At 38.5% G+C, this 27,477-nt stretch overlaps 1 protein-coding gene across 1 annotated transcript in view; it reads right to left on the bottom strand.

Annotated features, from left to right (window-relative positions):
• Positions 1-24,893, bottom strand: part of BRDT (bromodomain testis associated) — a 42,454-nt gene extending 17,561 nt beyond the window's left edge. The window contains exons 1-13 of the mRNA XM_064489575.1: positions 24,702-24,893; positions 23,710-23,847; positions 22,154-22,268; positions 16,825-16,994; positions 15,960-16,313; positions 13,665-13,793; positions 12,791-12,976; positions 12,004-12,173; positions 11,642-11,931; positions 11,440-11,550; positions 11,220-11,366; positions 4,642-4,703; positions 2,006-2,177 (exon numbers count right to left, since the gene is read on the bottom strand). Of these exons, the coding sequence (XP_064345645.1) occupies positions 2,006-2,177; positions 4,642-4,703; positions 11,220-11,366; positions 11,440-11,550; positions 11,642-11,931; positions 12,004-12,173; positions 12,791-12,976; positions 13,665-13,793; positions 15,960-16,313; positions 16,825-16,994; positions 22,154-22,268; positions 23,710-23,847; positions 24,702-24,887 (2,230 nt within the window). The 5' untranslated portion in view covers positions 24,888-24,893. The remainder of the gene's footprint in view (positions 1-2,005; positions 2,178-4,641; positions 4,704-11,219; positions 11,367-11,439; positions 11,551-11,641; positions 11,932-12,003; positions 12,174-12,790; positions 12,977-13,664; positions 13,794-15,959; positions 16,314-16,824; positions 16,995-22,153; positions 22,269-23,709; positions 23,848-24,701) is intronic.
• Between the last annotated feature and the right edge of the window lie 2,584 nt (positions 24,894-27,477).

Genomic DNA, 27,477 nt, shown 5'->3' with positions numbered 1-27,477 from the left:
ACCTTCCTGTTAAAGCTACAGCTACCTTCCCGTCTTCTTCACCAATAAATGTGAAAGACTGGTTTACGTTCAGATTCCATTACTTGTCAGTTTACAACAATCTGCCTTCTGCCCCAGTCAAAACGGCCATAAAGGAAGACTCTGCAAAAGCAGAAAGTCTCACACGGCCAGTTTCAACCTTCTCTCCGCCTTCCTCATCCTTCTTTAACGCTTCGTAGTGGGACGTGATACCCTTGGCGATGCTTTCCTCCTAAACACATACCTCTTGAGCGTCTGTCATACCATTTTCCTCTTCCTTTTAGCTTTAATTTCCTCTTCTGTTAACTTATTTTATCTTCTTCTACTTTTACTAAGGGAGTTTGGTTACCTAGAATTTTGTCATTGACCCTTCTCCTCCCTCTCTGCACATTTTCCTGGATGTTTTCATTCATTCTCATGGCTTCACGTAGCTTCTACATATTGGCAATCCTTACAGTTCTTGTTACACCCTATTAATTCCAGAAACCCATTTCTAGTTGTATAATTCCAGTTAGATTTTCTTTAGCATCTCAAACACGTTCAAAATGAGCACTGCCTCTTATTTTCAACCCGACAATCAGATAATTCTCCGGAGACACTTACTCTAATGAAGCTTGGTAATTCTGCCACAAAAATGTCTAATTTAGCCACATGCTTTCTGTACTTACTGCCTTAGTTTTGGTTCCCATAATTTCTTTCCTAGACTACAGCACTCGACTCCTTGCATGGTCCCCACCACATCAGAGCATCTTCATCTTAGTCCATCCCCTACAAAGTAAGCAGCAATCTCTTCCTAACATAAAATCTGATTTTGTTATGCTCGTGTTTAAAGCTACCTGTTGTGTACAAAATAAAAGAGCTCAATGTAGACCTCAGTGCACTGGTATTTAAGGTGATTTATGACCTAGAACAATATCTTCAGTTTTTCTCCCGAGTATCTTAAGAATCTTTTTCCAGAAAAGGATGGATATAAAAATTTAACACTCTGAATCTCTGTCTATGCCTCTTCCGGGGTGCCCTCCAGTGTTGCCTTTGGTGTTGGTCTCCACCCCTCCTCCACGGCCAAGAGCTACAACTCGAGTTAAACACGAAATGGAATACTCAGCGCAGAACAGTAGGGAGTGCTTACTGACAGCAACAGAGGAGGATCAAAATGTGTCTGTTCCCCTTGTCTGTGCTGCAGTAAAACAGCTTAGAGATTTCTTCTGCTGTGGAGAAACCCCTGCCCTTGGAGGCCGAGCGGAAACCCGGGAGCAGTCTGGAGGGAGGGAGACACGGATGTGGAATACGCACACCTGCTTCGGGTCTAGGCCTGAGCACACGAGCTGGGCTCGTCACTGTCAAAGAAGCGTCCGCCTGTGCCCTGCAGCCCAGGGGGGCCAGGCTGAGAACGCCGTACCTGCACTGCTGGTAAGACTAACAGGTAAGGCGTTTATAAAGTCACATGAATCTAACAGCAAACCGATTTCCAGCTTTGGAAGATGTTTTTGGTAACAGGAACCACCACTAGGCAAGTATTTCTAGCCCAAGTTTCCTTAACTGTAAACTATTTTTAATGTTTATGACCTCATTTCTCTACCTGTACAATCTCTCGATGTGCTTTCTCTATTCCTGTCTACCTTTCCAACTTACAGACTTCATGGCAACGAGGGCAACATCTCCCGAGTCAGAGCTTGACAGCATGAGCCACGGCGGTGACAGCTCTATATACACGGCCCACATACCAATTCATCTGGAAGTAAGTTGCGTGTGAACTGTATACACGCTTTTCTTTCATTCAAATGTAATGCGTACCTTTGGGAGCAAAGCACTATGCTTCCTATGCTCCACTATGCTTCCTGATTCCATGTGATTATTTCTAACATGGAATTTGCTAGTTATGATTTTCAGTATCCCAGATACATAACATTTAGGATGATCTTAGCATTTTCATGTGTAGATTTAGAAATCAGCTGTTCAACCGGTCACTCACTTGTTAATTTCCTACCTGAAGGAGGCACAAGTTGCAAAGCTGACGTGCTTTCCACACCCTGTAAATGTTCTGATCCTTGACGATCAAGCACTGGCTGGTGGTGATTTGGTGCTGCTCCACCTGAACACGTGGTCTGATGAGCACGGGTAGTTTTCCCAGAGGCTGCATCTTGCACAGAAGACTGTATCTGTTAAGACAAAGGTAAACAGAGATTTAACCACACAAGAAGTGTAACTAAGAAAACCAGCACAGGAGGACAGAACATAATTTAATACCGCCTTTGAACGTAACATCAAGTCACACACACTTAGGTGAAACCATCCCTGTCTTACAAATGAGGAAGCTAAGGGTTAGAAACAGCTGGCCCCTCACACAGCTCGTGAGGGGAGCTCATCAAAGACTGCGATCTAGCTACCAGGACGCAGACTTACACGCACGTTATTAACCAGTGATGCTTACTTTCAAATGCTTTCCTGAGACCTACTGACAATAAAGACTGCGCTTTTGTACCAGATCTAGAGACTAATACACTTCCTTTACCCCTCTTTCCTTAGCGAATTACAGATATAAAAGGGAGGGAGGGCTTAAAAACAATCACATGATGGTTGACCCATAGATTACCAACAAATTCTGATTCAATGTTCACTTAACTATTAAAGTAAAAGCTGTGTAATAGCTAACATTTAGTGAACATTGACGATGTGCAAGGCACCAGGCTAAGCCCTTTATACAGTTCTTTAATTCTAACAGTAATTTTATGAGTTTAGTATAATTATTATCCCCATTTACAGTTTACAAAAGAACTTAGATATAATAAAGATAACTTACTTAAAATCTCACAACTATTCAGAGGCAAGCTAAGTTACAATTTCAAAGCCCAGGTACCTTATTTTCTAAGGTGTGAGTTGTTGATAGTACAGAGACAAATAAAACAATCCTCTTCTCCATCTAATAAAGGGGTCAGAGTGAGTAGATGAGGCAAGTGTATGAATGCCTACGCCAGCCTGAATGAAACTAAGGCTGCTGGGAGTTTATCCCAAACATCATACAGGGCCAAGCCCAAAGCCAAAGTCAAATGCTGAGGTTTAAATCAGCAAAATATCATTTTCTGAAGCGCACAAATATGTGTATTTATTCATGAGCATATGTTTCCTCTTTTATCATAAATGAGCATTCTGTTCCTCAGTGAGTGACATTAAAAAAAAAACCTGGCCACAAAGCGATCACAAAGGTAGCATTCTACGTGCTGTGTACTGACAGTGATTCCAGAGTCTGTTCATACTGACAGAATTTTCTGACGCCACTGATACCTATGGCAAGACCGATCACCTGGATCTTCTTCCTACTCGGCAGCCTTTGAGCGCTCACTCCCACCTACCGCATTCAACAGCAACACTTCACCTAGATGTACAAAGCCCTCCGTCACGTCTCCAAAGCCAGCTGACCCCTTACAAGGACCTTCTGCTGCCCTATTCCCCTGCACACCCCTCCTGTGCTTTCTTGGCTCTCTTCACGCTACTACCTCTGTTTAAAAAAGTAGGTCCCCCATTAGTATGTCAATATACTATCCACCTCTTCCCTTTCCCTGTAATTTCAAACCCACTTTAAGCATTCCCTTCTTTGGGCAGCAGGTGTGTGTGTGTGTGCGAGCACACGCGTGTGCGTGTGTACAGTGTATATATACGCATATACACACATACAGTATACGTATACACATACACAGGTATATATATATACATACAGTGTCTATATACACATACATATATACACACACGTATTCCTCCTTCATTTTCTGATTAAATTATGAATATAGATGACTATTGCACTAATCAAACAATCTCCTAACTGTGTGATTATTGTCTTCTCACAACTAACAGCTCCTTTGAGACAGCGCTATTTATGTTGTGTTCCCCCTAACCTCGAGTTGAATGCTAAATAAGTTTGTGACTTAAAAAAAGGTCTATACGTGTAATTCTGCATTTGGGACAGGTACAAAGGATTAAAAGTTTTACGAGGATGACAACCTGAATTAGTAGTAAAAGGTAAAACTACTCTTATCCTTTTCAAAGCATGTCAACTACTAATCAAACACAGACGTGCTGAAATGAACGCTGGCAATTACTACGAGCTGTGTCCGCAGACACCCCGCCTACCACTCCCCTGCCACCTTTTTACTGAGAACTTCCACCTTACTGTTCACACCCTGCCGTGCGCACACGGGGACACCAAGACTGTCCCTCTGAACGCAGACTTTCAAGACCAAGCCAAACTCCTATAATTTGTTCTACTTACCTATTTGACTTAATATTAAAAAGTTATATCTTACTGAGTGGGGAGGGTTTAGCTCAGTGGTAGAGCACATGCTTAGTATGCACAAGGTCCTGGGTTCAATCCCCAGCGCCTCCGTTAAAAAAAATAGTAATAAATAAATGAATTATCTCCCCTCCAAAAAAGAAAAGTTGTAACTTATCAGAAAAATGTAACCAAACAGTTTCACTATTCAATCTTCTAGGAAGAAATCTTTGAACATTTAGTTGAGAAACTGAAATGAGTGACAACTCTATCATGTAAATCAAATCAAGGAAAGCGACTACTGTACCAGTGAGTTATAACCCACATACTTTTACGGTAAAAAGGAGGAATTAACTTACCTTTACTTTCTCTTTAGAAGGAGAATCATTGTGTTTTGCTCCAGTAAATTGATGAAGCATTTCTGCAAATGTATATAAATAAATATTTTACTATTTGCCAACTTTGAAACTTACCATCCTCTAAGTTATACATTTTCTCATATTGGAAACAAAGTAATGACAACAACAAAAAAACCCAAAAAATGTTTAAAAAGGAGAAGAAAGTCATGATTTTAAGAAAATGTTTTTAATCAACTTCTTAAATCAAAAAATTCTTATATTTACCAGGTTTTTGCCCTTTTGGAATCAGTTAAAATTTCTAAAACGATACTTGCTTTTAAGAGGGATATTTTCTTTTCCACATAATGGAATAAATATCCCCTCACAAATTTTAATTTGGATTTTTAGGCAAAAAGAACAAAGTGTTACTTCACAGTAAAGAGCATGAATAAGTGATAGTTTAAAAAGAAAAAGTTACAACAGAGATAAGGGTTTAAACAAGCAGTACCAATTACACTAACACCGTCTTTCACCAAGTAGCCATAAGAGGCTGAGTTAAAATAATTAAGAACTTACTATAAGAGAAGGGTATGTCATTATCCGAGAGGTCAGTCTTGTATTAAAAGTGAAGCTACTTGATTATGATGATGACGTCTGCTCTGCTTGCTAAGCATTATAATTAAGATCCCCTCTAATTAATACTCTATTTACTTCCAAGCTATTTGGCAGCCTCAACTACACAGCAACGAAAGGTAACCTCCTTCACCTTTAGTAATACCTTTACGGCTGACACTGGCAGCAGAGGAGATACAAAACAGAGCTCTCTTGACATGACGCTCGTAGGCTCCGCTTTCTTGGTCCTTCAGGTGACTCTGGTGCTATCCTCCCCAGTCACAAGCCTACGTCAGTGTGGTGAAGCACCAGACTGGCAGTTAATGCCTGGCTCCATCTCTCCGGGCCAGCTTCCATAAGCCACCTGAGCATTATTTGCTTCTGGCTTCATGGCACCAAGGTTGGTCAAACGCCAAATCTTATTTAAACTTAAAACATTCTAATTTTAATAATTACCTTCTGCCTCCTGAAATGCCATCAGTTTCCACTGGATGTGTTACTGCTCTTTCCTCTCCTAAAATGTTTGATGCTGGACATTGTTAAAATTGCTAAGTGCCACTCAATGCCGTGCTTTAATTTAAAGAATTCAATATTTAAAACGACATGAACCATCTTAATGTCACTCCTCTAAGTATTATTTAAGTGTTGGGGGTTGGGGGGAAGGGGAAGGGGAAGAAGCAGACTGCAAAGATTGAGTACAGATCCAGGTAGCTTTCATATTTAGGGAGAAATTATGGTTTCAGCTTTGGACAAAAAAATAAAGACTTCATTAATATGATCATGTAATATATGCACATCTATACATCTATCTTAATTATTCAAGTATGCACCTAAACTGTATTATTCTATAATACAAACTCTTAACTGTAATAAAAATATGACATTCCACATTAGTACTCTGAAAAATTCAAGGGCATTATCTTAGTCTTCTGACAGATAAAACGAAAGCTCAGAACTATTATAAAAATTAGCACCTCAGTATCTAAAAACACCAGCAAAAACATCAAAGAATTTTAATTAAAAAATTAAAAAAACACCGAATGTCGTATGCCTCACAAAGCCTTCCAGACTGTGGATAGGTGAATAATGACAGCCCGAAACTCAGCATTTTGCTTCTCATTCTACTCTTACACAGCTGACTCCCCAGGAACATGGTAAAGTAAAACTGTGTATTTCTGTTGATTTAGTTAGGAGTGTCTGGCCTTTGGAATTAAAAGGCAAACATACACATGTTTACTATCAAGCTTAAGAGCACATTTTCAACTAGTGAAGGTCTTACAAACATTAATAAAACTGAGCACTGCAGTGACAACATAAATATTGTCAACTAATTTCTCCAGGGAAACACAGTAGCAGGCACACCCGCCTTACGGGGATCCAACTGGATAATATATATAAACTACTAATCAAATGCATATTAAGCATGTTATATAATGCGTTCTATTTTCAAATCACCCCAAAAACCTCAATATAAAACTCTGATTGGAACGTTTTCATTTCAAACTAAGCAAAAAATTTAATCATAGACTCAAAAGAGAGAGAGACCTGGAGCCAGACATTGAAAGGTCTGTTAGCACCCACCAGCATCAGAGCACTGGTGCCGATGCTCCAGAGACACTAGGCATTGCTGGCAAGCCAGTGTGCACGTGAAACCTTGATAAACTGAACAAAAACATAATGCCATAATGCAAACCAGAATGTGATGTCATGTTTAGCAGAAAAAAGTTACTCAAGATTTTTAAATTAGAAAACCAAATCACACTTCTGTTGTATAAAATAGGGTACAGAAAAGTGACTGGGAGCCACTAGCTTATTTGATAGGAAAGAAAGCATGTCCAGAGATGTTAAGTGATTTGCCCAAGTTTATAATCTAGGTCGTGTTCTACTGATAAAAATCAAGCACTTTGAACTAAAACAATTTTGCTCCCTTTGAAGAATGCTTTGGTAATTTTCCTTTAAGCGTTTGGTACTTATTTTAATATGGAAGAACAAATTGATTATAAACTTCCTGTTCCTTTTACCAAAGTCATTTTAACTAGAGTCAGAAGGTGGAAATGGGAAAACCTAGACTAACGGTTCTCAGACACAGCGGGACGTCAGTCACACTGAACATTAGCGGCCCCCTTCTCCACTCAGTTCAGATTTGGAGACTATTTTTAAAGTTTTACAGGTGATTCTAACGTACAGCCAAGGTTGAAAAACCATCCTAGACAGCCTGTTAATTCAGGAAGACTCAGTTTGAACAGAAAAAATTTAAATACAGGACAAAATTTATCTCTATTTCCAAGACTCACAGTCAAGTATGCACCTCAATATATGCACATTTTTAATCAAGCCTGGGTCCTTGAATTTATCCTTCTGGTGTTTTAAAAACCTTTAATTGATGAAAAACTAATAAAAGTTTAAAACATTTAAATGATGACTACCTAATCATTTCTCTTCAACTTTCTATCTTGAACGGCAGAATTACTCCAAACTGTTATTTTATACTTCTACATTTACTAAACCATCTCCTCCTAAAAAGGTAAAATACAATCTGATCTTGAATTGTTTGCCTTTTTTCTCTTGCATGGGAAAAAAAAAATCACATCATTGTCCCTTCTACAGGAGACCTGCATTGTATTAAAAATAGATATTGTTATTTTATTCCTTCTTTTAAGTTACCCATAATTAAGAAAGTTAAAAAAAAAAGAAAAAACTCTTACTTGAATTTCATAAGTTTCATTTTCAAAACATCACCCTGAACCCATTAAAAGCAAAAAGTCAAAAGTATGAAGTGACAGATTCCCTGTCTTAACCAGGTAAAAAATATGCTGCTGTAACCACTGATTTCTTTGAGTGTAACTGTTTAAAGAATTGAAATGACAATCATTTCTGAAAAATATTCTAGTCCACATGAGTAAGTATCTGAGCCTACATTTAGACAGTTTCCAAAGTCACTTCCTACAAGGTTAGAATCCAAAGCACTATTACTGGTGAGCAGCTCTGTTTGATTGCTTCTCAGTAATATTATTAGTCACAGGGTCAGATCTGTTAACATTCCTCCGTATTTTATCACTCAAGACAGCCCACCTCCTCGAGCATCAGAAAACTCTCAGCTGCTTGTGCGTACATCCGAGCACAGCCTAGCTAACACAGGATACACGCGACTGGAATTAATTTTATTGTCAAGCCTCATTTGCATCTTTGGTCTGGCACTTAGTGATATTTTGATGGTTATGAAAAAAGTTTAGAGAGGTTTTATGTTTACATCAATGTTTAATCACTGTTCTTGACTTATCAACACAATTTGCATATGCTGATGTCAATCAAGAAGATAATTTAAATGGTAAAATCAAATCATATTGAAATTTGCAATTAAGTACTGCTTCTAGCCCACAGATATCTAGTTTATATTTTTCAAAGCTTTGAAATCCAACTCTCTCTTGGAACTGATTTAATATCTTTAAAATTACAAGTTTTTAAAAAATTCTATTAAAAAATTGATTAAGAAAAAAATTACTAAATGTCAATATCCTTCTATCAGAAAAGAATTTCTCACAGAAGCTTTCAGAAATGATTCCTTTATTAAAATTTGGGGAAATGAAGTTATATTCATATCTCCCTTCTGAACAATCAAAAGCCTCATTTAATCAGAGTTCTGAGAATCAAGATATTCCAACTGTAAGTTTCAGCCCTACACAAATCATGATGCATTTTAAAGCTGTAAAATCTTATTTATATTTTCAGTTAATGTTTACTTATGTAACAAAGTTTTTGCTAATATACCTAATTTCCACAAATTATATTTTCTCCACAGCCCCATTCCCTCCACCCTGAAACTTAGATTTGGGATTTATCATCTGCTCCTTGATAACGTCATGTGCATAACTGAGGATGGTGGGCACTCTGCTTGTTTTTACAGTAGGGACTGCTACTGATACAGCCTGAATTAATTATATTTCAAAATTTTTGGTCCTTTTTTTACATCACAGTTTTCATTGTTCTCAGGAAAGCAAAAAAGACCGCTTCAGCGTGTACACGAGGAACGAGGAAGGAGCCCCGCAGTACTGCAGGGGGCACAGCTGAAGTTGGCATTTACGTGAAAAGGCCTCTTGCTTCCTTTACTAATTTATTAAGCAAAGATATAATTGTTCTTTCCCCATTAAGTTAAGCACTGCATTTGCAAATTACATATATATACAGTGTTCTTCCAGTGAAGTGTATAGTTGGTTCATAAAACAATGAAAATCTCAAAGATAAAATTCTGACTTAGACTACTAGCCTGTCACGTTAGAAGACAACCCAACCTTAGTCACAACCTACATCCAGTCCAGAATGCAGGCTGAAATAGAAAGATTTGCTACCTTGATTTTAATGTTTTTAAAAATAGTCCCCGTTACTTGAAAAAGATGACATTAAACCAGAATGTTAATCATAAAATAAAAATTCAGCAGCATTTTAAAACTAGAATTTTGAGGCTGAGTTATTCTGCTAGAAAGTTAGGAAAACATATGCATATTATTACTATTTTAAGAACATAATAAATGATGATGACAAACACTGTTTCCTTTAAGCAACATACTGAAAGATTCTACCAGAAAGTGATAATTCAAATTCAAATTAAGGTACTTTACTGAAGCACTCTGAAGTACTTTAACTTTAATACTGAAGTTATTTATTGATCAGCAGTGAATAGATAATTAGATAATTCAACAAGAGTTTTATCCTACAAATAAAAGACAAAGTGCTCTAACTTACTAGGCCACAAATGCTTTATTAAATGAAATTACAAATGCTAATTACAATTTAAAATACTAAATGCAACTTAAGAATTTTTCCAGTTTTTATGCTTAAAAGTCAACTATTAGGAAATAATGTATAATCTGAGCCCGACATTAATTTAAAAATGTTCTAGTATGACAAATCCCAGCAAAAGAAAGAATTCTCTTTATTCTAACAAAAATGTTTACCACTATATACTTTAGAAATGCAGAAACGAAATGCAGCAATCAGCACCATAAACTAAGGAGAACCAAAAATGAAAGAGTGCACTGCAAGGCAGCAGACCCTTATTTCCAGACTGAAATAGGAGAGAGCTTCTTAACAAACGGTGAGAATTCCTGATGTGACAATATTCTGTGTGGGATGTTTTAAAGTGAACTGAGCTTCATGACAAATAAGAAATGTCCCATTTAAAATACAACAAAATTTTAGGCCCAGACGTGCCCTATATTTGATTTTGCCCTTTGGTGAGCAATGATGGAATGCGTCTACAAGTCAGTACCCGGGGCAGCGATCACTTGTCAGCCACGCACCCATCAATGAAGGAGCCCAAAGGAAACACGAATGAGTTAAACTTGATATACTGATGATAAGCCATATAAAGTAATACAGTGCTTTAGCAATACTGAGAATCTGAATTCAAAGTACATGTTTCTTTAACTGGAAGATAATTTTCTACAGTGAAGAAAACAGAAGTGAAAAAATCTGCTTTACACTGTTTCTGGGATAACTGGTTTCTTAATTCAAAACGATTATTCAATTCAGAGCATACTGTCACAACGTAGCACGCTTTGCAACGTTAGAGTGATCGGATGTATCAAAGAGCAAAGTGAAAGATGTCCTCAAATGATTTATTGTTTTATAAAAAGAAGTGAAGACCAGCATTTTATTATTTGGTATTTTTTTTGGTAGTAAGATCTGGTGTATGTATGTGTGTGTGTGTTTGTATATATAGAGAGAGCTAGTGAGAGAGAGGCTCTCCCACCATCAGTAAACTATTTCCAACATTACAAGCCTGTAAGTCACATACGTATAATATGAAATTTCATTTTACACAGTATCTCTTCAGGAAAATAGTAAGATTATCAACACGCAATTAAATAATACGTGTGGCATCCAAACCACAGGTTCTGGGTAAGGAACAAGCGTTTCTTCAAACCGCACGTCTCCATATTGCAAGAAAACAACATTCCCACAGAGGCACGCTAAGGGGGACGGCTAACCTGGTTCGGACTCACTGCTGTCTGCGGACGCGGAGGCCCCGCCGCTGCTCCCGGACTCCGACGAGCTGCCGCTGCCGCTGCCGCTGCTGCTGGTGTCGCTCAGCCGGGACCCGCCTCCCAGGGCCCTGGCTGACTGAGTTTCCTCAGCTACAAAATCGGGAAAAGACATTAAGATGGCAGCCGCGAAGCAGTCACAGAAGCACTAAGGGCTGCTACCTACGTCTTGTCTGATGCTTTCCAGAATTTAACTGACTACTGACATCCAGCAACCGCTTTTCCAACTCTTGCTTTTTCTGTGAATGAAGTTCTTTGGACTTCATTATTTTCTTACCTGTGTGATTTAGGAGGAAAAAAAGAGTGAGTATAACCAAAAACTAACACAAATACCAGACTGATCTCTACTAATGCAAAGAGCTCCGTACCGTGAGCTTTCAGCGGCCTTTTTCTCAGACACGCAGCAACATACTTCTCCAGCTCCCTCAGAGTCGACGCTTTCAGCGTCTCAAAGTCTATCTCTATCTCGTCGGGGCTGGAATTTCTCAGTGAAGGCTCTCGGGACTGTATTATATGAACGACTCGCCCCAGCTTATCTCCAGGGAGTCTGTTTATATCCAAACTTAACTGCCTTTTCTCGTCGTAGCTCATAGGCTTGGCGGCATCTTCATCTTCAGATTTCATAGCCAAGACCTGTTGTCGCCTCTTTTTTGGCTGACTGTAGCAAAGGTTAAATTTAATCAAATGTATTTTGATGTTATTTCAGTAAGGCAGCATGAAAGACACTTACTTGCACTTGGACTTCTTCAGTTTCATTTGCTTCAACTTTTTCCTTGGATTCTCATCTCTGTTATCAATCTTTTCTCTTTTCTTTTCCCTTTTAGGCTTGTCATTCTTCCTCTTCAGCTTACGGAGAGGCACTCGGGACAGGACCTGGAGCTGCTGATGAACTGCTTTAAGCTGATGGAGGAAAAGTTCTTTGAACATTCATGCTCTCAATTAAAGACAGTAGAGAAAAAATGAAGGCACTCAAAAGTCAGATTTCTTTGTGAAATTCATTTCTTTCAGGTTGGTATTTCATTTCACAAATTCATTATTTTGAAGGGTATATATTAAATTTCAAAGCCGGTCCTGGGCTCAACCCATAAACTTAAATATTCATCTAAAGACAGACCAAGAATCATTAATATTTCCAGGTAGTCTTAAGTCCTAAATCATGGATTTTTCAGGCTGGAGCTCAACGCAGGTTAACGTTTTATCACGAAAGGATAAGTTAATGTTACCTAATGTTATCAAATGTTAAGTAAAGATCTCATCCGTAAAATACCTCAGGGCATCCATATAAATTATTTCAGCGAGAATCACCTCGCTGTGGTTAGACTACGAATAAAAGAACTTTAAGATGTATAGATTTTTGAGAAGGAAAAGACTATTAAACATTAAAAATGTCGCAGTAGGTAAATAAAATCACAGCTGCTAAGTGCTGTGAACGTAACAGCTGTGACAGGATTTCATGCTGCAACGGCAGCAGCAGCCCACGGGGAGAACGTAAAACCTATCTCAAGGCAGGCAACGACCTGCTCCTGAAGCTTCGCAAGACGCTGAACGCGTTCATCTTCAGAGTCACCGGAAGAGTCGTCTCCGGAGGAAGCCTCACTGCTGCTCTCTCCGAGGGCTTCCGTGGTGTCCGTTCTGACGTAACACACAGGCATGCTCTCAACAGGTTCATCGGGGATCTTTGCAAAATGCGTTTCGAAAACATCCTATAGTAGAAAATCAGACTGTTAAGGTTGTGTGCATTTTTAACAAAAGGTACATTTCAGCGTCATATTTGGATGAGAATGTTATTTTCCCTAGTGGCAGTCATTTCACAATATATATGTATACATATAACAAATCAAAAGGTTATATACTTTGAACTTACACAGTGTCAATCGCATCTCTGAAAAACTGGAGGAAAAAAAGATTTACCAGAAACACAATAAGACTCCTGCTTCCCTGCCTCGCAACTTCAGCAACTTAGAAAACGCCTCCCCTTTTCCAGGTCAGACAGACCTCTCAGGTTACATGCTTGGGGGCTTCCTTTGAGGATCTCCTGCCCTGTGGCCGGTGCATCTTTCTACTACCTCCCAAAGGCTCAGCCTCAGGAGTCCTCGAGCCTTCCCTGCAGTGGGACATCGACTCCGGCCACCACCATCTCTGACAGGTGCTGTCCTCTCTGAACTAGCATTTCCCCAGTATCTTCTATACATGGGGTTGCTTCATTAAAATATTTGCTACTAAAGGATGTTATACCTCACAAAACAAAAAACCCCACAATTTTAAGAATATAAATTATGCTTTACTACTTGCAGGGGGAGGGCGTTATTCTTTATCTCTTGAGTTACAGTTCTAAAATTTGTAAACTATGTTCAGAGGAAACTCACTTCCCGAGCACGAGTAACAACTCACCTGAAGCATTCTAGCCATTGTCACTACCTCGTGATCTGGAGGATTGTATTTGTAGCAATTCATGAACATTAATCTAACATCTGCAGCAAACTCATATGCATCTTTATATTCTTGGTTGTCCATTTTCCCCTAAATTAAGGAAAAATTACAGGATTCATAAACAATACAGTTCAGTACTTATTTAAGCATCTATGTTAAGTGTTTTTTATATTATGAAATAATTCAAACATACAGAAGAATACAGATAATACCAAAAACAGAGACCCACCATCCAGAATTGACAAATGATAAATTCTGCTACATTTGTTTTAAATTTTTAGACTTTGAAAAAATCCAATGAATTCTGACAAGTAGACAAGAAGAAGGAGGGCATTCCAAGTAAAGAAAAGAACAGAAACGAAATCACAAAAGCAGGAAAACAGAATGTTTCCAGGTAACCTTCGATAGACCCGTTTCATTATAGGAAAGCAGTAAAAATAAATACCTCCTTAGATCAACCTTGAACATCAAAACAAAAGGTTTACATTAAATTTATCCTGGAAATGAAAAGACATTAAAAACTGAACAGATGAGAAACATCAGCACGGGTCGCATTTCTGGGAAGCTGATTATCAAGTGGCTGGCAGAGCGAGGCTGCGGAGCAGCCAGTCAAGCAGCCACTGTGAGAGGAAGGACCAGCAGACAAGCAAATCCGAGGCTGGTGCAAACCCAGTGCGCCGTACCGATGGACAGTCCACGAGCAAACACAAACACAACAGGCCAGGCCTCATCTGTAATCAAAGACACACAAAACTAACACAAGAAATAATTTGCTACCACTTGGATCACTGGCAACTGAGAATGACTGCAGAGAACTAAATTAAATACAGTCACTATCTTCTTACCCTTGGAATCCTACGACAGCCTCCTAACCCAGTCTCCAGGCTGCTGCTAGAGAAATCGTTACGAGACCCAAACATGAGAACATAATTCTCACGTTTAACATGCCAGCTCGCGGCCTCCACTGTGAGAGTCTTTCATGTTCAAGCCCCAGTTTCCTGCCAGTCTCAGCTTCCCCTAGTCACTGCTTCCTATCCTCCATGTGTTCCACACTGGCCTAAATGTTGTCTTCTGGATACGTTCTTCTTACCCCAAGGTCTTCCAAGCTGCTCCCTCTGCCTGAAATGTCCCATAAGCTACTAAGTCCTTTAAGACTCAGCTCAGGGTTACCTATTCCAGGCAACTTTTCATGACCTCCCAGTGCGAATCAGTATACAGGGGGAAGTAAAAAAGCGTATTTTGAAGAGATAATGGTTAAACATTTTTTCAGAACTTAAAACAGATCGAAAGCGCTGATTTCTAATCAAGATGAATAAAATTAAATGCACAAGTAGAGAGAGGAAAGACAGATGACTACAAAGAGACGACAAGCAGACTGACAGCAGGCTTCCTAGCAGCCACAGCAGACGCCAAAAGCTATCCTAGAGCTGAGAAAAGTAACTGCCATTCTAGAATTCCACAGTCAAAGAGCCACTCAACAATAAAAACAAAATACACTTCCAGAGATTCAACTATTGAGAGTTTACTAGCTATAAACACTCATGGGAGAACCGCTAAAGTTTGCACTTCAGCAAAATGAAAAACAAACCAAGAGGCGAAGAGTAGGAAGCAAGAAATGAGTGAGCACAAAAATCAGTAACATGTTAATAAACTTGATGATGCAGTAATGAAACAAAATGGTGTTTAAAAGAAGAATCAGACTTCTAGACAACAGTGAAGAACGCAAAGTACACTGAGCAGTCATCCCAGGGAAGGGCTGAGATGATGGACCATTTTGTAAATGACACAGTTCCATTCTTTTAGTTGCTTCCCTTAAATTTAATACACATAATTAAAATTTTCCAATAATATAAAGCTTCCAAATCGGCAATAAAGAAAACTTACCAGTCCAGCAGAAGACCGAAAAATGCAGAGGATTGGAAACCACATAAATGCCTTTCCAAGAAATCTTTTTCATGTTATAATTATGCAAATTAAAATATTTTTGAATATATAACAAGAAAATGTCCACAATACAGTAAGTGAAAATGCAGGGTAGAGAGTTACGTTACATAGTATACCTCAAACACTGTGGTAAAGAACCATGAAATGTCTTTGAATAGAAGAAAGTAAAAAGATACATTTTTAAATGTTTCCATGATCTACTGCAGGTAATCTATTTTAAATTCTTTTATCTTTTTCTGAATTTTAAAATTCTTTACGATGACAAGATTATTAATCAAGAAAAGATGTTCCTCCTAGTGAGACAACGTTTACCTTAATAGTCCCGAGGTCCATCGGGTTTCTGACGACATCACGGTAGTCACGGAGCCCCAGAACATCGATGTCGACAGGCGTGTAAAAGGGCCAGGCATATGACACGTGCTTCTTGGCAAGCATTTCGTTTAGAATCTCATTACAGTGCCTTAATTGTTCGGTTACTTTCACATTCTTTACAACTTTGTGTTGTTGCTGAGAATCCGGCAAAACACTCTCTAGCACATTTCCTTTCACAGGTGGCATTTTTCCTGATTTCTTTCCTGCGAGTGTTGGGGGAGAGTCACCACTCGCCTTCACTACAGCAGTCGTAGGAGTTGTTGTATCTGCTTTCCTCTTCACACCCTTTGTAACCTAAACAAGACGATTTGACAATAAACAACTATCATTAAGGTGACATTCAGAGCAACAGTTCCCAAACTGTGATCATTAACTTTAACAGTTAAAAAAAAAGGAAGTGATAACTAGCACCAAGGCTTTCATGTATTACATATCAGGAAAGGTTAATCTTCCTTTTACAGGTGAAATAAACAGTTCAGGTATTTTCTTACCGCAGCCCAAAGAACTGTCTTGTGCAAACCTTCGAGACAAATGAAAGATGAGGGGGAAAAACAAACACAGTTACATCAAAAAAAAAGTTTCTGAACACATGGAATCAGCTAGGGTATACAAATTTAGAAGAAAATTATCAACCCACCAAGTTGTGAGCCAATAAAAGTTACATCACCAAAAAAATGTACACAGACAACAGTCAGAAGACTGACTGCTATATGCTGCAAGGCCAATTTCCGTATCAACTTAAAAAAAAGATGCAGACATCATGACCAACTTACACTGAAATATTTTAAAGCTGCAGTACACTCACCTGGGCCACTGTCTGTGAGGTAGGATTGAGTGGAGCACCTAGTGCCGTGTTTGAAGGAGAAACTGGAATCTCAGGAAATACTGAGGGAACCACTTGCTGCTTAAATATTTTTTCCAGTGCGTTGGGGGACTGTTTTTCTTTAACAAAAACTGCTACATTCTGTTGAGTGCCTAGTAAAGCATGAACCAGAGTCAGTATCTGAGTAAAATATAAAACTCTTTTTCTGTTAGTATCCTATATTAATATTTAGTTCAGCTTTTTACGGCAGAAACGCAGTACACTCCCATTCCCCTTGGAGACCCTCCCACACATACTTGCTGACAACAGTAGACTGATTTAGATATAATACTGGAGACTTCAAAACCTGTTATTAAGGTAGGCTTATTAATTTTATTCAAAAAAGATGCCTTGCTTAAACTCAGACCACAGAGTTTGGTGATTTTAGCTTCAGGTAGCTGTCAACATTAGCAAAAATTTCGGACATCCTGGAAACAGCTATGTGGTACTACATGAGGCCTTCAGAACTCTCTACATAAACACATCCCAGGAAGACTGTTTCACAGGGTCCACTACTGGTTGAACAACAAAAGTGAACATGATTCTCTTATCAATATGTCTTTCATATGATCTTGCCAAACAAAGATGTGCACATGTTCTTTTGCCCTGTATGTTCCCAGAGTGTGCTAGGACTGGAGACATCTGGATCACATCACCCCGAAATCTATTACAGTTAGCACACGGTATCCACAGGTCTCATCTGTGGATTCAACCAACCTCAGGTGCAACTCATGGTTACAGAGGATGACTGTACTGTGTCATTTCATATAAAGGACTGACATTCGAAGGTTTCGGTACCCATGGAGGGGTCCTGGAACCAGTCCTTCGTGAATTCTGAGGGATGACTACTTCAAAAGCCCACCCTTCCATCAAGATAAGCCCACTCTTCCACCTTCTCGAGCCAAAACTCTTGAAGTCATCTTCGACTCCAGCCTCTCTCAAATCCAGTATCCAGTCCCTCAGCAAACTCTTCCTCTCTGTCTCCTGATCAGAGTCCAACTACTGTTACCAGCAGTAACGACCTTGGATTTCTGCAGCAGTACCCGAAGAGGCCTTCCTTCTGCTTTTTACATCCTACAGTCTATTCTCAAAACAGCAATCAAAGCGATCTTTTAAAATTCAAATGAGATCATGATACGTCTACTCAGTGCCCAAAGGCTTCTAAATCTTCTTCCCAAATAAAGACCGAAGTCTTCACAATGGCTTGTAAGGACCCACATGACCTCTCTTTCCCCCCACCTCCACTTCCTTCCAACCTCACTTTCTCCCACTCTTCCCCCTCACTTTTGTACTCCAGACTCCTGGCCTGCTGTCCTCAGGCTGGTAAGCGTGAGCAGACCACCTACTCTGCCTTGAAGGAGAAATGCTCATGGCTGACTCCAGGGGCCTTTACTTAAGTGTCACCTTCTCAAGCCACCCTGTGTAAAACCACCCTCTCTGTTCCACACTCTCTAGTTCTCTTGTTTTTTTCCATGCCATCGTCATACTTGACATACAACATACAGATATCCCTGACTCTCCATATTCTTGCTAAACAAACTCAAGAAACAAATAGATTTGAATGTATTGTAAGATAGGGCTGGTTATTCCTCAATCTCCAAATTCTCACTACTCCCTAATTAAAACTTAGGAATCAAATAGTTTCAGATAACCTCATATCCTTTGCTAACCCAACTGTTGCTCTTAGAACTCAGGAGCTAAACAGATACGTGTAATGAGAAGTACCTACAGCTACTTAATTTTGCCTCCTTCCCCAACGAGAACAAAAAGCTCTGTGAGGGGAAGGGGGCTTTGTTCTCTTCTGTACCTCTCGTGCCTAATGCAAGTGCTTGGCACACAGAGGCCTCAGTAAGTATCTGCTGTGTGCCTACTGCGTGCCAGGCCACCATCCCAGGGGCTGGGCACAAAAATGAGTGAACAATACGGACACAGTCTCTACCCTTGTGGAGCATACTGCCTAGTGTAAGGGACAAAAAATAAGCAGTCAGAGTGATTACAAGTGAAGCTAGATGCCAGAAAGGAAATAAACAGGATGCTGACTAAATTACGGCAGAGACCTGCTGCCAAGAAGACAGCCAAGGAAAGCCTCTCTGAAGAAGCACAAAGTAAGCAAGATGTAACCATAAAGATAAGAAGTGTCCTTAGGCAGAGGCCGGGGCAGCAGTGAAAACGTATTCCCAAGCGGGGCGGGCGCAGGTCAGCGGTAGAGGTCACGAGTTCAATTCCCAGTACCTCCGTTAAATATAAACAAACAAACCTAACTACCTCCTCCCCCATTTTTTTAAAAATGTATTCCAAGACAATTAGCAGGGAAAACTTTACTCAAGTGAGAAGGAAGTCGTCAGGATGAGAATGAAGGATTAAGCAGAGATCAGACCACAAAGGGCCGTGGTAGAAATTTAGACTCCGTTACTCCATGGGAGGTCAGAGAGGCTTTTTGCAGGTGAATGATATGTTCTAGTTTATTTTTAAAAGATCACTTCTGCGATCATGCAGAGAAGAGACCAAGCAGAATAATCACAGACACCTGGAGTTAAAAAGTGGCGACCTAGACTGGGCTGGCTGCAAGGACAACGTGGAGGCTGAATCCAGACGACTCACTGATGAACACAATGCGTGAGAAAGCAAGCAAGTCAGGTGCAAGCTTCAGTGTTCTGGCTTCAACAGCTGTGCATCAGTGCCGTTTTCTTTTACGAGGAATAATCTGGGAAGATCAGTGATTACCTGTGAGCATGTTAAGCGTGAGATGTATATAAGACATCCAAGTGGAGATGTCCCGTTTGAAGGCTTGAAGGTAAGAACTGGTTGCTCAGAGAAGACTACATTAGAGACATAAATTTGGGAATTAATAACACACAGATGGAATTTAGGAAAAGAGTATCTAATATCAAGCCCAGAAAAATCTCCAATATTTAGAGACTGACTAGAAGAGGATGGTAAGGCCAAGAGAACTGTGGAATGGGCAGTAAGTCCACACAACTAGTGTGCACGAAGAATCAAGGAGAAAGTAGCCTTCTAAAGCAAATACTGAGAGATGTCAAATGAAATGAGAATAGAAAACTACTACTAAAACCCAGCAACATGAAGACTACCGCCAGGAGCACTTCAGTGATGCAGCAAGGCTGGAACGTGTACTGAAGTGAGCTCAGGAGTGTGCAGGAGCAAAGGAAACAACAGGACAGTGGCTGAAGATACAGGGAAAAGGTGAATTTTAAGGATGAGACACCACAGCATGTTTACAGAGTGCGAGGACTAACCTGACAGAGAAGGAAAGATTAACGACGCAAAACCAAAGGAAGAGAGTCCTTAAGAAGGCAAGGAGGGAAGCAAGACCCAGGTCACACATGAAGGCAATGGCCCAAGCAACAGGAGCGGAAAGAACCCCGTCACAGGCCTCCGCCCTGCCTGACCCCTCCGCCTGGAATGCTGTTCTTTGTCAAATCTTCACTTCTCAACAAGGCCTACTTTCAACTGGTCATGTTTGTCTCTCTCTTGCTACCAGAATGTAAATTCCAAGAGGGCAAGAGCTTTCATTTTATTCATTGATGTATCTCAAGAATAAAGACTAGCGTTCTGGTACATAAGAGGTGCCCAAATAGTGTTCAATCAATAAATCAACACCAATTCAATTTAATGTACTAATTAAAATTCTTTTCTTTGCCATAAAGTGTCAACATGTAACTACATTATCTAGACTAGCTACTGTCATATGGCAGCTTCCCTCCCACTGTGCGTACAAATGACATGACTTGGGTAGCAGAAAGCTTCTCCTGTAAGTTATCTGGAAACCTGGACCTTCACACCAAAGCCAAGCCCCACCTGTCCATCAAGGCCAGACTCAGATTCCATCAGCTCCAGAGCCTTGCCCAGCTTTTCCAGCGCAAGTCAATTCCTCAGTCTTGAGCCACAGGACACAACATGTGATTTCACCTGGCATTTATTATAATGCAGTCTTATTATTTTAAAAAGTTGTATTTCTAACTAAAATGTAAAGTTAACTGAAGAGTTAGGGTAGTTACATTTTTGTAGCCCCAAAATATGTGCCTTAAAGGGGACAAACATCCAAACAGAAACTGACAGAAAAACAAAGCTGAAGAACTTGTCTGAGGGAAACACACTCTCAGCACTGACCTGAGCATCTGAAGAGGCGGCCACAGCGTGACCGTCAAGACCGTGTGACAGGGTGGGTGGTTGTTTTTTAAAGGAGAGCATTCTAAAGGTAAATAATTCCTACCTTGCTAGAGATAATATTTTAAGTCAGCAATAACCACCACCTTGCTCTCACAGTTTAAATACCATCCTGGTTTATGTGCTACCTAACTTGCAAGGACTTATTTTAAACCTCTTGTGGAAGCCTAGGCTTGTAATTTCAGACTTCAGATCAATCTTTTCCAAAAATAAGAATAAAGTAAAAACTTTAGTAAACAGTGAACAGCCCACAGGATTGGTTAAAGCAATCTATAAATCATGATCCATCTTAAAGATCAGGAAAAAAATCACATCTATCAATAAAAACAACTTCAGTCATCACTTGAAGTGGCACAGGTCTCCTGCATCCCACCCGCTTAACACGTGTGTCACAAACATTAACAACCACAAAAGCCAAAACTTTTCCTGATATTACACATGAGGAAACTAACATGGAATGGTGAAGGAACTTAACCAAGGTTTACAGCTTCAATGACCCAAAGATAAACCAACATTTGACCTATGACAATCTTGGTTAACCTCTATGATAAACCCATCTGAACACTTAAGATGAACTTTGTAACTCCATATTTAATTATTATGATTATTAGCTGTAAAATGTTTCCCCCTAAAGTTCTGAGCTAAGAAAGAGCTAGAAAAAGAGAATCTTCAGACCCAACGATAACGTTTCATTCTGAGCTATGGGATCTTTGGGTATGGAGAATGCTGGCAATTTTGGCTCTTATTAGTAGAGCACAGAGACGTGATCCCCTAAACCAGTAACAGCAGCTATGATTTGCTGGGTGCCTACTATGTGAATGGCACTGTTCTATAGGAAACCTGGCTCCAAGCCCAGAATCCACGCAGTCCTCCCTAATCTTGCATGATAGCCATGCTCGTGCTCAAGGTGTAGCAGACTGTTAAAATGGACATTTTATACCAATAGAATAGGATGCAGAAGGACGTCCAGGTGTCTGCCTCTCTGCGGGATTTATTACTTGGTTCTAGTCATTATATTTATACACACACACATTCGAATACACAGGAAAGAAAAAGAAAGGGGTATAAACCCTTCCTTGCTTACCTTTCTTCACTCTTTTCTTACCACTCACAACTTGCTCTTCTTGTGGCATCTGAGATAATTTCTGCCTGAACAACTTTTCAAGAGTTTGTGCCATAAGAACAATGTCATCTCCAGGCTAGAAAATGAAATGCAACGTAAGTTTACACAGCAAGGCCACTCTCAAGTTGCTGCGATCCCGGCCGCTGCGGAGGAGGCCGCGCTACGGCACCTTAGGCAGCATTTCCCAGACAGCACTTACTGCTTCTAAAGAAAACCTAGAAAACAGTGCAGCAACTCGTATTTAAAATTCAAACATTCTACCCCTTTCACTTCTAAAAAGCTCTTAGGATGCCTTTCTGAGCACTAGAGGGCTACAACCCAACCAATCCCACTAATACAAAAAGGCTAGAAATCAGAATTTCTACCTTATAAGTAGGTTGAAGCAACACTTGTTAATGGCTGTGCAAAATAGCTTATGATTTCACTTGATGTGATTCAATTTTCAATTAACTAAGCAATAAAGTGACACTGCAAAGCTAAGTTTTAAAATCTTAACTATCTGCTTAGAAGTCTTTATCTTGCTTTACTTCACTGCTGAGAAAAAAACTAATTACAAAGCAAAAGCCCAAAGCAGAGACACACTTCTAAGTTACGCAGTTCAGGAAAATTACTGAACTTTTGTTTTAAAAAGTTAAATGTAAGAGGACCCTTTGGAATTGTTAAATTAAAATGAATTTGCCAATGGTACTTTCAGAATACCACTGATTCTGATTCTTAAAAGATTCATACTGGCTAATGGTCTTAAATCTATTATACATAAGGTGGCCCTGATGAACCAAAACAACATTTCTACTACATTTCAGTGTCACCAGTCATTCTGAATAAATGAGATTTAAGTTTAAAAATTTTTAGATCTCACAGAACAGCCCGAAAAGGATGCAGTACTTAGGGAAACAGTACTTAGAGAATCCTGTGTGGAGGAAACGTTGAATACCCAAACCCAGTGTTACAGATGAAAACAAAGTGCAGGCTAAACTCAGAAGGCCCACATACATGATTATATAGGCTGCCACATTAACACAAATGTGAATATTACTACTAGGATGTAACAGAATGTGTCTGATAAACTTTACGTTAACTTGTATGAAGTTTAGATGTATGTAATTTGGCCTCTTAAGATACAGCCAAGGATCGATACCATAAAAATTTAACCAAGATTAATGTAGAATAAGATTTATCATTCATCTTATAACTAAAATGGCAGAGGTGTACTAAAGAATGTTCTGAAATAACACTTTACTCTCAGAAACCAGTTATCATTGGTATTTTATTTTTTAAAACATAATAAGCCATTATAGCTATTCAGACAAAAATATAGCAAAAAAAGCAAAAAATATAGCAAAATGAACCAATATTGATATGTTAAAATTATGAAATCGAGTAAAAAAAATTATCCTTAAAATTTGTAATGCACCCAAAATCAAGACTTGAAATTTGTAATCAGCACACTTGCTTATACACATTCTATATGTAAGAGCAAAGAATTAGCAAGTAAGTATAGCATAAGGCTCACAGACCTTGTTGTATAGGTAACAATTTGAGAACATTGTATTGAAGTCTTCTATACATTCTGAAGCTTTCATGTAATATTTATGTTCCAAGCGCTTCTTAATTGTATTTAAATCCATTGGGTTTTTTACAATGGTATAATAATCCTATAAGAAGAAATTCTAAATGTTAGTAGTGAGAATGAATTCACTACAACAACTGGTAAACAAAGAATTTTAAGAAGCTATACACCTGTAACTAGAAAGAGCAATAGATTACCTTTAAAAAGCCGTAATGTAGAACCCAAAACCTTTTAGCAACGAAAGACAAAGCTGACTGCCATGGTATTGTTTTTTTTTTTCAGAGAAGGGGAAAGAAAAGCCAATAAATAAAGAATAACACAGATGTAAGAGTAGAAGCATTCTGGAAAGTAACAAGTGAAGGGCATGAAGAAAAAGGAACTAGAATTTATGGAGTCAGATCCAGGGTACAAACCTAGCTCCAAGTTTACTAGTTATACTACAAACTACTTATCAGATGGGTAAAAATTCCTAAGGTAAGACCTAAAGTTGAATTCTGTGTGTGAAGCACTTAAGTCCGCTGGGAAGTGTCGAGTGACTTTTTCAAAAAGAAGACACTCATGACAGCCTTGCATCAAAATGTCAAGGGACATATGCTATAAACAAGAAAGTCTAAGACTATAATTTATCACAAACTGCTAAAATAAGAATTTCAATTCAACATTTCTGAATTTTCAGTATCAGAATTTCCTTCATTTTAAGGTTTAGTAATATTCCAAACTATGTATACACCAGATTTTGCGTTCAATTTCAATGCTCAGAAAAACGAGGGATTTTTTGTTTAGGAAAAAAATACTCATTGGGATATTCTTTAGTGGTGCTGAATAAATTAGCTATTTATTAAATTAAATATATTTCATAATATTAAAGACTATCTCTTTCAGAGGAAATTTATAGGGTTTTACTTTTTTTAAACTAACACAATTATAAGACACACTTACAGGCAACTTTAGTTTGACGGCATCTACAGGCTGCTGAAAAGGCCAGGAGAAACCGTGCCTCCACAAAGCCTTCAGCAGGACTTTCTGCAGATACTGCAGCTGATTTGTAGATCGCCCACTCTTCCTCGTGTTTATATACTCCGGTGGGGGAGGGTTAACAAAAGCTTGTCGACTTGGCAGAGACATTCTCAATTGCTTCAAATCCTTGTATGCTAATGTTATCTATAAAAAACAAACAAAAGAAAACAAAAGACATAAAAACTGAGTTACTTTTAAAGTACCTTTAAAATGGTTTTTGTAGGAAGTGAAAAGTTTTCTTCAAGAGTGGTAGACTTCATATTTTAAAGCAGATCATAATTTAGGCAGCAAAAAAAAAAAAAGCGCCAAATGATAACTGAATCCATTTGTAAACAAATACAAACCTTTTTCTATGTAAGTACTAAAGGTTGTTTCATTATATATGCCTTAGTTTTGGATGATTTAAGTTATTCCAGTCTTTTCCAGTAATTTCTTTCTGCCTTTCTTAAAAACAAATTGAGGTCTTAGCAGGAAAAGTCTGTAAATTCCTGGTAAAAAAGAAGTAACAGGGAATGTTAAAGATAATATGAGTATACAGTTATTCTACAATCATTGATCAATGAAGGGAGAAAGGCAAAAGGATTTTTCTGGCTACTTTAAATAAAATGATTTATTTTAAAAGCTAATTATTAGGAAGAAAAATGACAAGTGTTAAAAAATGTTACTCTTTAGTGAATATTATTACACCTAAAATAAAATAGTTTAAAGGTTCATGAGTATTTCAGAAAGTTGGTTTCTAACACCCCTGGACAGCATTATCACTTCAAGGATAAAAGAGCAAAGGTACTACCAAGTGTATCAGCAAAATGAAAAGTATGGTTATTAAATAAATTGTCCATTTTTACAGACCAGTGTTAATATTTACCCGGTATGTCTTTTTTCTCTCTCTCTTTTTTTTTTTTTTTGCATTAAAGCGTGTTAGTTCTCAAGTCTCGCTGCATATTAACCACTTATGGATCCTTTTTTAAAAATTGTGGGAAAATACATACAGCATACAATTTACCGTCTTTACCATTTTTAAGTGTACAGTTCAGTAATGTTAAGTGTATTCATATTTTTGAGCAATTAAATCTCTAGAACTTTTTCATCTCACAAAACTGAAACGCTAAAACCTTTTAAACAACTTTTCATTCTCTCTCCTCCCAGCCCCCGGCAACCACCACCCCATTTTCTGTTTCTATGAATTTGACTACTCCAGGAATCTCATATAAGTCGAGTCATTACAGGGTTTGTCTGTTTGTGACTGGCTTATCTACCTTAGCATGTCCTCAAGGTTCATCTGTATTGTAGCATGTATCAGAATTTCCTTCATTTTAAGGTTTATTAATATTCCAAACTATGTATACACCAGATTTTGCTTAACCATTCATTCATTGATGGACACTTGAGTAGCTTCCACCTCTTGGCAATTGTGAAGAGTGCGCTGTTATAAAAACATGGGCGTATAAATATCTCTTCAAGATCTTGCTTTCAGTTCTTAAGGATATATCCCCAGAATTGCGGGAGTGGAACTGTTAGATCACACGGTAATTTTATTTTTAATCTTTTGAGGAATCCCATACAGTTTCCCACAGCAGCAGCACCGTTTCACATTCCCACCCAGAGTCCACAGGTTTCCAGTTTGTCCACATCTTTGCAGTACCTGTTAGTTTCTATTTTCTGTCTGCTTAGTATCATCCTAATGGGTATGAGGTGTTGTGGGTCATTTAAAAAGTACCTATGCCTAGGCCCCAGCCTCTGGAGATGTGGCTTGGGAATCAGTTTTGTTTGCTATTTTTTTTAAGTTCCCTTTTTAATAATAGACTTAAAGTACTCTGTGATTGAAGGCTGCAGATGGACTGGCCATGGACAAGAGCTCTGATAATTATCACTGGGCCAAACAAGAGCTAATACTTGGGAATCTGATGATGATTTCACAAGTGAACGCTCTGCATTTTCTGGCTGAATTTTCCCTGGTTTCTTGTCCACCAACAGAGGACTATTATCCTAGTCTTATTACTCAAACTATTTTAATCTTCTGTTAAGTACTTAAGTTTTTTTTTTAAAAAGGAGCTTATGTGGCTTTAAGTGATACTTGGCAGATTTCTGTTAGATAGTTGCCAATGTCATTATTTTATTTTACATTCTCTAAAGACTTTTATTATTAATTTTAGCTTTTACTTTTTTAAAATTGAAGTATAGTTGATTTATAATGTTGTATAAATTTCTGGTGTACAGCAAAGTGATTCAGTTATATATATGTATATATATTTTACACGTTTATTTATTTACGTACTATTCTATATATAGTACTTTTGTATCTGTTAATCCCAAACTCCTATCTTTTCCCTCCCTCCATTCCGTTCTGGTACCCATAAATTTATTTTCTATGCCTGTGAGTCTGTTTGTTTTGTAAATAAGTTCATTTGTATCACTTTTTAGATTCCACATATAACTGGATATTTGATAAATATCAAATATGACATTTGTCCTTCTCTGTCTGATTTACTTCACTTAGTATGATAATCTCTAGATGTATTCATGTTGCTGCGCATGGCATTATTATATTCATTTTCATGTTAGCTCTTATTCTTAATTATTAACAGAAAACAGAAAATGCCAGCATAATGGTCCAGCAACATATCCTCCCAAAAGATTTACCTTATTTGACATAATGGTGGATCATACTCAGGGGCCAGAAGTAATCTGTTATTTAAAT

This window comes from Camelus dromedarius, chromosome 9 (genome assembly GCF_036321535.1).
Source record: "Camelus dromedarius isolate mCamDro1 chromosome 9, mCamDro1.pat, whole genome shotgun sequence".
Classification (NCBI taxonomy): domain Eukaryota; kingdom Metazoa; phylum Chordata; class Mammalia; order Artiodactyla; family Camelidae; genus Camelus; species Camelus dromedarius.
This window is presented reverse-complemented; position numbering and strand designations above follow the sequence as displayed.